This window comes from Hippopotamus amphibius, chromosome 10 (assembly GCF_030028045.1).
Source record: "Hippopotamus amphibius kiboko isolate mHipAmp2 chromosome 10, mHipAmp2.hap2, whole genome shotgun sequence".
Taxonomy (NCBI): Eukaryota; Metazoa; Chordata; class Mammalia; order Artiodactyla; family Hippopotamidae; genus Hippopotamus; species Hippopotamus amphibius.
In genome coordinates this window covers 102354990-102368371 of record NC_080195.1, presented here as the reverse complement: position 1 = coordinate 102368371, position 13382 = coordinate 102354990, and the positions used below count along the sequence as shown (strand labels likewise).

General features: G+C 38.1%; 1 protein-coding gene across 9 annotated transcripts in view; it reads left to right on the top strand.

Moving 5' to 3' along the window:
- Positions 1 to 13382, top strand: part of GRIK1 (glutamate ionotropic receptor kainate type subunit 1) — a 399708-nt gene that overhangs the window by 344108 nt on the left and 42218 nt on the right. For 4 of the 9 annotated variants that reach the window (XM_057696841.1, XM_057696847.1, XM_057696839.1 and 1 more), the window contains 3 exons: positions 5928 to 6041; positions 7819 to 8022; positions 8693 to 8916. In XM_057696841.1, coding sequence (XP_057552824.1) covers positions 5928 to 6041; positions 7819 to 8022; positions 8693 to 8916 — 542 coding nt within the window. Of the gene's footprint in view, positions 1 to 313; positions 359 to 5927; positions 6042 to 7818; positions 8023 to 8692; positions 8917 to 13382 lie in introns of all 9 variants that reach the window. The other 5 variants (XM_057696840.1, XM_057696838.1, XM_057696843.1 and 2 more) reach the window with 3 other exon arrangements.

The following is a 13382-nucleotide window of genomic DNA, read 5'->3' as shown; positions in this document are numbered from 1 at the left end:
AGGAATGATGAAGACCCTTTAACTCTGCAGCATAGGTGTGCATATTTAGAACTTTAAGTCATTTTTCTGGTGTGTGAAAGGAGAAGTGAAAATCAGGTTGCACCACCAAGTAGAAGTAACTTCAGTGAGACCCAAGTACTTGGTTCATCTCTTTACTGTACCTATTCTCAGGCTTTATGCTGATGAAGATGCGAGATTCCAAACAGTGGGTGGGGAATGTAACACCGTGAGCACTCACACACCGTGATACCTTTCGGCTTCCATGCTCCGTTTTAATTAAGTGCTATTTTTATTTTTCCCTCTGAAAACCAAGGCTGCTGGCGAAGTATCTAAACACTTATATAAAGTGTGGAAGAAGGTTTGTACATGGATGAAAACTGCAGGAAATCTGGGGGTGGGGTGGGAGAAACCAAAGGAAAAGCCTGCATCCTTCCAGTTTTGCCAGGCCAGTAGCTCTCCAATTGCAGTTTAGAGGCGATATTCCATGTAAAGGGAGAATGAGGGTGATTCAATATGTTGTCTCTCAACAACATTGCCTGTGAATTGAAACAGGCTTGAGATAAATAATGATGGGTTAAATATTTCCCCCTAGGTTATTTTTGTTTCTCTCCGGTAGGATCAGTCCCTGTTAGGACTGAAAGCAGGTAACTGCAATAGAAGCAGACACTGGCCCATTTATATTCTTTCTCAAATCTCTAAATATTTTTCCCTAAGGAACTTAAAAACAATAGATTTGATCCACCAGGCTAGTCAGAGAGGCTAAGGCTCAGAGCGGCTGGGGCATCTCCTTCAATGTCACCACCACAAAATAAGAGCCATTTTCAGAAATTCCCTTTTCTTACGCACTTTGTTTTACTCAGTAAATCAAAACTTTGTCAGTGCATATTGTTTTGCAATGTGTTTTAGAACTACAGTTTCCAGAGGACAAAAACATTAGAGGTTTTGAAAGGGAAATGAGATTATCTTGTAAATCATAACACCTACTATTTCACAGTTTATTGTACAGTATCAAGTCAGTGAATATGCGCAGATTTATTACAGAGGCAAATGTAAGACATTGCAAACATTCGATTCAGGAAAATGTCCCAGTGATGTGCAAACATTGTCTTTCATTCTCTCTTTGTCTCTGAAACCACTTGCTAAACTATCTGTTGATTGACAGATGGACCTTAAATTACTCCAGGTTGTTCAACTTGAACAGCTTTGTTAGGTTCACTTTCATCTTTTGAATTATCAGTTAAGTCACAGAAAGTGTAAACAGTTTCTCCCTGTAGTCAAAAACCTTGTCTCCCTTTTGGTAGTACTCAGATGAGCTCCAAAATGTCCTGCTTTTAAGTTTAAAAGAGCATAGGTTTAATAACCTTGTTTTAATCTTCAGTGAATCAGGCTACCAAAGGCACAGGGAAGGCAATCCCGTCTCCTCTCTGCTAATAAATAGATGAAACTATCTGGCACCCAGAAGGAAGCTTATTACACTAATCCAGCTTGAGACTCCAGGCACTTTAATGCAATGTTGAATTAGTTCAAACCAAATATCCTCGGGAATGAAATCCAAGCCCTGAAATTAGACTCAGGGGAGGGGAATGCCCTTTATTTGTCACTAAACTGCAATAATCGCCCCCACTTCTCAGGGATGCACTTCTCGGCTTTTCTCCTTCCTCGTTGCCTTTGTGCCTCTTCCTTCCTGCTGACCCATCATTGCCCACGTTGCGAGTTGTATATACTGTGGTGTGGTGTTTTGTGTTATGACTGCCCATCAACAATTTACAATAACCTGAGTGCTAGCACATGAGACCTATTGAGACCTAAGAGACACATTGTCCTTTCCCTACAAGAGTCCATCTTACAAGAGAAGGATTCACCCTCATTGCATTCAAATTCCAAATGCTCTTTTCTACACTCTGACTTTTTTTCAATAGAGAATAGTCTGCCTGAAATTCTTTCCAAAAGAGGGATATGGAAATCTCTACAAAGCCCATCACTAAAATATGAGGGTGAGTCAAAAATTATCTGCACTCTGGCTGTAGAATTTATTTTAATTAACTTTTAGAAAAGACAAATACATCATTTTTCAACATAATCTCCTTGCTTTTCGATACACTTTGTCCGTCTGTCAACAAGCTTTCGTATTCCCTCATTAAGAAATGTTTTAGGCTGAGCTGCGATCTACAAATGCGCTTCTGTCTTCACTTCCTTATGAGAAGTGAATCTTCATCCTAGTAGTGCTGGTTTCAGGGGACCAAACAGGTGAAAGTCTGATGGAGCAAGATCAGGACTATAGGGAGGATGCTTTAACACCTCAAAATGAAGTTTTTGCAGAGTGCCAAAAGTGAGGGTAGACGTGTGCAGCTGTGCACTCCCTCAGACCACAAAAAAACGAATTACTGCACGCTGCTCTTCTTTTGTGCAAATCACAAGTGGGCATCCATTTTTGCTTGCACCACAGTTACAAAGGAACCAATGTAACACATTCACACCTGCACAGCAGTGACTGGGGAGATAGTAGCCTTGAACGGAAAGTGCTGATAAGACAGTGGGGCCAACAGAAGTTTTAATATAACCGGAGTGAGGATAATTTTTGACTCACCCTCGTATATGTTCATAAGTCTCATGATAAAAGAAACAGATACACCTTTTTCCCCTTACATACTTGATTATTTCACTCAGCAATTTTGGATTTTGAGTTTATGTGGATCACACCCCAGGTTTGGGAGATAGATATTAGTCACTCTCTGAGCATCCTTTTGTTGCATTACCTTTTTCAAAAAGTTCGCTTCATGGCATTTGGGCACTCATTTTCAAATGCTTCCCTCTGTTGTCCTAGATGATAAAGGGCTGCTGCCTCATGCCAGTTTACAAAGTGAAAGAAGGCAGGAGCAGACAACTCAGCTTTTGAGTGTTCCTCCTCACAAATAATTGATCCACCCTCCACTACATCTCACTGATAAATTGCTGCTGACTACTTTTGCTATACAGTTTGAAAATTGAGGTTCTGCTTCCTGGAGGCACTCCTCCAAGGTCAGAGGATAGGACTGAAACGCAAAATATCCAGACATCTGTTTAACTGTGTCCCTCCCCCCAGTACACATGAATCATGGGGACTTGCTTTTTCAGAAAGAGACATTTGTGAACATGTTCATTTACTTCAATTAACAGGTAAAGCCAGTTGATAACTTAGGTTTAAAAGATACACACGCGTGCACATATGTGCGCGTGCACACACACACATACTTGACTGCTTTGCTGATTAAAAGGTTTGAAAATAAAAGGCTGAGATCATTCAAACCTCATATGTAAACTGTTCACTTCCCAGGAATAGCCTGATCTATATTTTGATACACTTTAGTCTAGATTTGAGGAAACTTCTGTTACACAGATAGTAGGAAAAAATATTCTTCTTTTTCTTATTTTATGGAGGAAAGTTTACACTGAATGGGACTTTGGGACTCATTTGATTAGAAGTGCAGCAGCAATGATATCTGACTTTCCACACTTTTAGTGAGGCTGGTGAAAGAAAAAGCCAGATGTTAAGCTGTGGGGTGTATTTGTCTACAATTTCAAGTTTGTATTTGAAAAGCGAGTGATGTCACAAAGCCATTAAAGACAGCCATTTTCAAATATTAGTATAGGTCCTTTAAACACTGGACATTAATAGAAATGTGTTACAGGGAACACATTTCATTACATAACAAATTGGCTAAAAACACAATTATTTTCTCCACCTTTTAATACTTAATTAAAAATTAGGTTTCATTCTCCCCAGTGCCCAAGTCAAGGCTTAATTAAAAGCCCAGCCAGGGCCCAATTTAAACACAGTCTTCATAGAGTTAGAAATAAGTTGTTCACAACTTAAAGCATAGCTTTGGATGAAAACAAATAGACTCCCAGTTGTGGTTAGTCTGAGATATGTTTCCTGGACGCAAGGATCCCTGCCCCCCCCAAAATGAGAGAAGGGGTGGAGATTAGAAGAGAGAGAAAAAAATTATCCCCATTTCTTGGGTTTAAAGTCAGACAAAGAAAAGTAAAGATTCTTCAACCAACAGACATATGTTGCATGCGTTCTAAGTGATGGGCATTACACTTGATTCTGGAAAGACCGAATGGTAATTAAAGGTGTTAATCCTACAGCTTAATCCTACCTCTAGTACCCTCTCTACAGACAGGATCAAAATACTTTCAAATGCAAAAACTACCCCAAACCCCCATTTATCCAGACCTGTCTCCTTATTTCACCAACCAACTAGCTCTAATTAAGTATAGAAAGACGACAGGGAAACTGAAATAGTTCACACCAATGTGTGAATGTGTGATAACCCTTGAAACTTCCCCAAAGAATTTATATTTCTAAAAAGAATATTTGTCAAGCTAAATGAGTTTTCAGCTGCTGCGTTTAGGCAGTAAATCAAAGTAAATAGAAAAGGAAAGAAGCCGAACATTCCCATAGGTGAAATTTTATTTAATCATCACAAAATCTCTATTGTCTCCATTTTGCTGGCGAGGAAATTGAGGCGCAACAGGGTTAATTAGCTTGCCCAAGGTCAAACTGCTGGTAAATTGCAAAATTAGAATCTGGACAAGAGTCTGTCTGGAAAGCTCATACTCTGTGCAGTCAGCCAAATGTCCTCCCATTGGAAGAGCATATTCAGAGATCAAGCATAGGTTCACCCTGTCCATCCCAGAGTATATCCAAGTGTTGGTGTTCCTAAACTGCCCCAAGTTCTTTCATAATAGGGCAATCAAACTACTGGGGCAGTCACTTGGATGTCCTTTATTATTAACATTTGTGCAGCTCTTATACCAGCCCTTTCACATGCATCTACTCATTTGATCTTTTCATCATCATCCCTATAAAATATTTTATAGTTAGCAAACCAAAGCTCAGAAAGTTTAGTATTTTGTCCAAGGTCACACAGCAACCAGGTTTGCATTCCATCTCACTAGGCTGGCAGTAAATGCTGACTGAAGGCTTGAGACAAAGAGCTCGATTCCCTAAGGCTTGTCTCCTAGGTTGTCCCCAGAAGCAAAACAAATCAATATACTTCTACAGGATCTGATAACCCAGAAATGACTTGGCCACTGGAGGAAATTTGGGTTATTACTTCTTAAAAGAGCAATGGGCTTCACTGACTGCCAATCACAATTGTTGGTTCTGTGATAGAAAGATCGATAAACAATAAAAGTGAATACCTGCACTGAAGGCTTTCATGGTCAAGTGAACAAACAAGACAGGTAAACAGATGATAACAACAGAAGAAGGTCCAAAACAGAGGTACAATGGAGGTATGAACAGAGTTCTACTAGAGTGCACAAGAGGCACCCCCACCCAGCACTGGCACTTCCATGAGGATAGACCTACAACTTAGCCTACAGCTCATCCACACTTTCTCTTCCATTTGTTTCCTGTTTAGATACCCAATCTCTCCCCTCTCCAACCTGCCTCCTTCATCCCTTTTCTTATAAATTTTAAAGGCATTGATGGTAAAATTTTAGCAACATAAGGTTTGTATCAATCTAATATAAGCTCCACAAGAGCAGAAATTATTGTCTCTTTTGTTCATTGCCATGTCCTCCAATGCCTAGAAGAAACCCTGGCATATGAATATGTGTTCAACAAATACATATTGGAAGAAAATCCAATACTCATTTAAAAATTCTTAATTTAAAACAGAGCATTGAACTTAATAGGTTACAAACAAAAAGACCTCCCCCTACTCCACCCGACATGGCACACATTTTCTGTTTCATCTACATACTCATTCTTCCATTGTTTCATTTTCCTGCATTTAGTACCTTCCACTGTGATGCCCTGGTGTCCTCTTCCCAGACTATAAGCTTTTGTGCCTATTCCTGGTGTTCCAGGGGCCTCTCTTTAGCATAAACACCATCACTGACAGCCAGCAGCCTCTGATGTAATATGTTCTGTGTAGATTGGGATTTGGAACTCCAACAGTGGGCTTAACATGACGGATGGCAACAAAGACAGGTCCAATAATATCACCGATTCACTCGCCAATCGGACGCTCATCGTCACCACAATTCTGGTAAGTTGACTGTGTGGAATTTAGGGCATCTTATCCAGACTCCTACTCTAGACCTTGAAGGATTCCTTAACTATCATTTTCATGCCAACACTCTTTCTGTAAATGTCTACTTTTAATTGGGACACTAAAAGTATATGTTTGTGTGTACCTGTAATAGATTGAATTATCAACTTCCAACATTTTTCTGAAGATCTCCTACCTCCAATCCATTCTCAGTTCTGTTCTGCTCCACTCGCTAGCCCCGCCCAGCCAGTCTCCCTTGCTCTCTGGCTGCTGGTTGGTTTCAACCAAGGGGAGATTGAGACCAGGGAAGTGGAGGAAGAGAAGCAAGGAATTTTCTTCCACTGCTTCCCAGTGGTATTGTCAGAACCTCTGTCCTTCACAGCCATAGTGTCTATCCTGTCAGTGATGCTGCTTCCATATTCTAACTGCACTGGGCTCCTGGTAGACTCTTTCCTCCCTCCCTGCCTCAGCCCTCACTTCCTAATTTTGTCAGTCCCTGGGTGTCTACATCCCACTTCTATTCCCACCACCATCCCTGTTGGCTCTCTTTGTCCTGCGTATTTCTCTGTAAATAGCCCCTTTATTCATTACTCTTCAAAAGCCCAGGTAAAGGTTCCTCCTGCTCTCTGTTGGAACTCCTGTCATGCCCCCTTCCAGCCTCTGTACAGTCACAAGGTGTTCATTCTCCCTCTTTGCTCCACCCTAATCCAAGAAATAAAGGGAGTGGCCACCTCTAAAATCTTCACTTTGGGACCTTCCTGTTTTGATTCAGTCCATAATGTCAGGCCAATTTATTTCTGAAACAGTTAGCTTCTGGGAATTATTCATCCAAAATGAAAACTGTTTTGTTTTTCTGGTGTCGACTTTCTCTGCAACTTTCTCATGGAAATGTAGAGTTTTCTACTTCTATCAATTTGTTTGAGGATAAGCCTGAACATAAAGGACAGATCAGTAATGTAGTAACTATTATGATTTAAAAAATAAATTTTTAATTAGTCAAATGAGAATTAATAAGGTTATAGATACGTACTCTTAAGGAAATGTCCATTATTCATAAGATAGGTGATTTGTCATGTAAACTTATAAACAAAGAATTTACCAGATGTGAGCTCTAAGATGACTTCAAATAAGAAAATGGAACCGATAACAAAGGCAGACATTAAAATGGTCTTTGAATAAGATATCCTGAAGGAAACCAAGAAAAATATGTAAGTAATAAGGGAATAGTGAAATTAAGAGGCAATTTAGCAAGAAAAAAGAAAATTAAAATAATCAGAGTATTTAGTAGACAGGAAGTTTGAAGAACAAGAGAATATATTTGCTGATTTAGATGTCCCTCTTGTAAGTAGGTGAAACTCGTAGATAAAAGCCAGCAGGGAGAGTGGTTCTAGCTTGGACGTGAGCTCAACTGGAGGCCAGACATCCAGACATCAGATCCTCCACTGTCTTCTCTGCCAGGCCTACAGTTTAAACGTGATTGTGTCTCTGTGACACCATGCACTTACAGCTCTGCCCTCAGCAGTGGAGGGAAAAAAAACTTTCCATCAAACAGAGCAGAGGGAGAGAAAGTAATATATACAGCATTCTATATTTATAGATCATGTACAAAAGATAAGTTTAGCAAAGGCAGAAAGGAAAGTGACTTTCTTTAGTATTTTCAAATCTTAAAAATCGTTTTAAAATATTTTGTATCTTCAGGCTATTGATGGAGCTTGTGTAAGTAAATTCTGCCTTTCATTATAACAGGGTTTCATATGTGATTTGTTTCATGTAGGAAGAACCCTATGTGATGTACAGGAAATCTGATAAGCCCCTGTATGGAAATGACAGATTTGAAGGATATTGCCTGGATCTATTGAAGGAATTGTCAAACATCTTGGGTTTCATTTATGATGTTAAACTCGTCCCTGATGGCAAATATGGAGCTCAGAATGACAAAGGAGAGTGGAATGGAATGGTCAAAGAACTTATAGATCATGTAAGCAAAAATACATCTCTTTATAGGGGTCTTAAATGTCTAAAAACATGCATAATGAGAAGTAAAATAAAAGAGAAAAAATGGTTGAGTCAGTCAGAAGACATTTTATTTTTATTTTTTTAGATCATAAAAATGGCTTAAAAAGTGGAAGAAAACAAGCTACAAATGTAGTTTCCTCACTTAGAAGGGCAAGTAAAGATAAAAGTTGAGGATTAAAATTTATGGGCCTCTCCTTCATACTGAAGAATAAATTTGAATGATTCTTAGATTGGATAAAAAGTTCTGAAGTTTGCAGCTCAGAGCAAAATCTCATCAACTAATTTTATGACCTAGTTGCTCATTTCTTACTTTTCTCAATGCCCTTTTTTAAAGACATTGTTCTGCAGTTTTTCCCTCCATTTAGTTTCAGAATGTGTACATGTATATGTATATATGTATGTCGTGTATGTGTGTGTGTTTCACATCTTCTGGTTTCTCTTTACTAATGAATACTATTTCATAAACATAACTGTGTAAATCAACTGTTTTTATATTAGAGTCAATCATCACAGAAGTTTCTTGGGTGAGAAGCATTTGGAGTTGAGAATAGGAATCAGGAGAAGCAGGAAAAGTCTAGACATTCACCAGAAAGCTGGACAACTAAGGTGACAATTTAAACTTGCTTCTGCAGAGGGCTGATCTGGCGGTGGCTCCTCTTACGATTACATACGTGCGGGAAAAAGTCATCGACTTCTCCAAACCCTTTATGACCCTGGGCATCAGCATTCTTTACCGGAAGCCCAATGGCACTAATCCAGGGGTCTTCTCCTTCCTCAACCCCCTGTCTCCTGACATTTGGATGTATGTGCTCTTAGCCTGCTTAGGAGTCAGTTGTGTACTCTTTGTGATCGCAAGGTAAGTTCGAGAACTACTGAACTTATAGCAGATCTACGTCAGTCTCAGGTTGACCTGTGTGCTCTAGAGGTAGACAGAGGTCATGAACTTCAAAGTATTCTTTTAGTTTTGCCTGAAGTTCTATACTGTCTAGTTCTCCCTCATAAAAGCCACTCTGTAAATAAATATCTTCTAATCATTTATAAAGTTACGTTTAAAAGATAGTAAAAGATAATTTTATATTAATTTAATTTTATCAGTATTTAAAGCAACATAAAATGGTTATTTACCCATTTTCCCTGAATTTTATTGCCTCAAAAGCAATAGCTCAGCTAACAAATCTAAAACAGTTTCAACAGGAAGAGGAAAATGGTGTCCAGATACTTGATTCCTGGAATATTTGCAAGTATTAAGCACAGTAGAAAAAAAACTTAGCTAGGAATTGTTGTAGCAAATAAGAAACACTGGATGAGACAAGATTATGAAATCCTCAGGAATAAAGACAAATGCCTTGAAAATTTTATAAAATTTATTTTTAAAAACATTCAACAGTTTAACAAAAGAATTCTAGAAATAAGTATGAAAGGAAAGATTAGTTATATATACAGTCTGGAGGCATGAAATCTTTATGCTACCCTGATAATTCAGTTTAGGTTTTATTTTCTGAGATAACTCTACATTTAATCATTCTGCTGTACACAATTTTTCAAAGGATTTTTATACTATCCAGTAGATCATATTTTCTAAATACCTTTGATACTGAATTTGAAACACAGCTGTTTTATCTTTCTGTTGGCTTAAACAGTTGATATCCCTAGACAAACCATGTAAAAAGAATAATTGCCTTTTTATGTTCTCTACTTATTTTCAATCCTTTTCATCTTTCAACAAAACTCAGTGAACTTTTTCCCTAATCAATTTTTGTTTTCCCTCCAGGAATTTCTAAGAGAAATATTTCTTCATGCTAGTTCTTTGTCATTGTCCACTGTATGGTTTTGATTAATGCCAGGTAACTCTTTGCCGGGCATAATTATAAAGAAAGCTGGGAAAAATAATCTTGTCTGGAAAGGTCTAACAGATCCACAAGCCAGACATAGTCCAAGCGAATAAATGTGTGCTCTCACATGTGGGTGAGACACATAGGTTGAATATGAAATGAATGTTTTGAAGTTCTCTATACCTCATAAAGTGTACCGTTACCAAATCCTAGATTGCTTTCCAAATTTTGTCCAGATATTAAATTACTCTTAAATAGTGACCAAAGTTTTCTTTCCATGTGTCTTACTGCAGAAAATAATATATAGTCAGCATGTAGAGTGATATTATCCTTTGATAGGTTAATACTCAGAGGTTCTCAATGAGGAGAGATTTTATCCCCAGGGAACATTTGTAAATAGCTCTGGAAATAGCTTTTGATTGTTACAACTGAGAGTGGAGGATGCTACTAACATCTAGTAGGTAGAGTCCAGGGATATAGCTAAACATCCTACAGTGTGCAGGACAGTCCTCCCACTCCCCCTACAACAAAGAATTATCTGAAAATGTCAATAGCATCAAGTTTGAATAACCATGCTCTAAATAATTAAAGATGATAGTGCTCTGAATTTCAAATTTTCAAAGATGAATCACTCACTTTTGGAGGTGCCTTTCTCATTACTGACTCCTAAGTGAAATGAATACTGCCCTAGAATAGCCATTTAATAAATGACCGCCCTAAGATGATGTACCCTCTAACAATAAATCTTGCATTGGCTTGTTGTTCCATTCCTCTATTCGGGGCATGCACCTGCTGGGTGATTCTAGGACTAGTAGAGCAATCCAAGCATCTGAGGGCAACAGAGAAGAGAGTTTCCATAGTCCCCAGTTCACTGCTTTGTGTAGGCAGTGATGCTGATGTAGAGCAGGCAAGACGATGTTGATGAGCAAGTGATTACATTGTTTATCATGCCGATTTGACCAAAATCAGTGAAAAAAAAAAAAAAAACAAAAACACGTCAACAGCATCCAGAAGTTCTCACAAGCATACAGGTTGAAAGTATTCTTTTACATTTGACACCGACTGTGTCTTTAAATTGCCTTATTTTTATCACCAGAATATGTCAAAATACTGTAGCATTCAGTAGTTTTCCCCTCCTCATTTTGTCTGTTCCTCTATAAGCTCCTGGTGAACCAGAGCCCTACATTTTCTAATTTCATTCTGTTTCAATTAAGAAAGCAGTCTCCTTTCTCCGCCCGTCAATGCTATCCACTCAGCATTCCTACTTACCAAGTACCATTTATAAACCAGCTCTTCTTTATTTAGCTTATTCTCCCTGTCAATCCCTTCTCACTGTGTTTCCTCTCAATGTGGGTCTTGTGGAAGTGGAGGTGTCATGCATCAAATGCAGACTTGCAAACAGCATGGTGGTAAAACATAGAAAATATAAAAATATAAAAAGTAACTCTCTGTAGTGCACAGGTGCACAGTCGTACGGGGATTGTACTCTCAACTACACTCCTCTTCTCCACACCTTTGAATCCATTCATGCCTCTACTTCATAAAGCCACTAAATATATCTTTGAGGTGATTCCCAATGACAAAATCCTGGTTGAATACATGTGCCAATTCACTTTTCCTTCCCACCATCATAGCCTGAGACCATGAACTTGGTCACTGCATCAAATAAGCTAAGATGTAAAATGACTTTCTGTTACCACCTTAGTGGTTTGCATTCAAAGTTAGTGAAATAGAAGTGGAAAACAGTTAATCTCCTAATCATCTTTAGCTCTAGAGAGGCTTTTTAATTTGCATTTTGAAGTATATCCTTTCTTGTCCTTTTAAAGGGGAAAAATAAAGCCCATCACTACATTTAGGCTAATGCTCTTACTAGATAGAGGCTTACAAATCATTTGTTGAACTGAATTGAATTTATAAAGTTAGACAAACTAAGGAAAGCCATATAAAGTTTTTAGTTACTATGACTTGCTACAAATGTGCATGTCAGTGTTTTTGTTTTGTGGTTGATATTTTTTAAATTACTTTTTGTAAAGTATTTAATCCCAGGAATTATATCCATCATGAACACACAATTTAGATAGAGCAAATATCCAGATATAATGTCTGCTTACATCTTATAATTTATCTTCTTAAAATGAACTTTTTTTTTAAGTTGGCATCTGGCAAAGAAAAATCAAGAAAACCTTTGTAACTCTACGGTTATAATACAAACCCAACAGTTATGTTACAAGATCGAATAGAGCTTTCTCCATTAAAAGATGAATAGATCTCCCTCTTCTTGATGTAGCCCAATATCCATTCCTCAGCCATAAAAAGAATCCCTTAATTAGAAATCTTCTGTATGACCATCATTGTATACCTTCCATTCAAGTAAAAGCCTGGCATATATGAACATAAAACCAAAATGAGCCTCTGTATTACAATACAATGCTACTCTTCTACATGCAAGTTTTGACATAAATTCTAAGCACATTTGTCCCTTTCTCTGTCATTTCACTAAAAATCAGTATCAGTTGAAGATAACAGCTTCAGAATATCATTGGTGTGGGTCATGTATTAATCCTTCCCCCAGACTTCTTGGCACTGACATTAGTGTCACACTAGCTATCTTTAAGCAGGCATTAGGAATTTCAAGCTGAAATATCTACATCTAGGCAACAGGTAGGTCTATTGCATTACGAAAAACCAGTGTCTTACAGCATAGCATCAAATCACTATTTAATATTCCTCAGTCCACATACTCCCCAAGTCACTCAGAATCCCAGAGAGAAAGAATCTAAAATATCTCTGCAGAGCAGGCAGAATTACATTGCTGTTTAGACAGTTTTCTTTTTTGCCATAGGAAATTAGATTAATTGTTCACTTAGAACTGCAAAGTATGAAATACTAAAACAAGACCAAGTTAGATGCAGCATTCCAAAGAGAAAAGCGGTGAGCTCATTCATCAGAGCATATACAGGGGAGAAATGCCAGAATATCAGGGGGCTGGTGGTTGCCAGGATTTATGATCTGCTTAGAAAAACTCTTTCTTTTGAATACACAATCCTCCTAATTTATTGCAATTAATATGTTAAGATTATTGTACAAGTGACCATGATATTGTTTAAGTAACGGCATCTTTACTCTGCGTACTGCTTCAGTTAATAGGTTGATTAATATTGGTACTCAGTTCTTCAGCTCAGCAAACGACTATGGTTACAAGAGAGTATAAATTCAAAACTTAATTATATTGTTGAAACAGTAATTAAAAATGTATTGGCATGGCATTGTCAATTAAAGCTATATTCATACATAAGCTTCACAGGAAGCTGCACTGTGTGCTCTGCAGCTGTGGAGAAGGCGCAGTAATGAGTCGGATGCCATTATTTGGGGATAAACTACAAGACTGTTATCCCAGTCGTCCTAAGACTTGATGAGGAGATGCTGTATACTTTTCAGAAGGTGTCTGGGGGTTTAGAGAATGGGTTCTCATTAAGAGGAACTGTCTGCC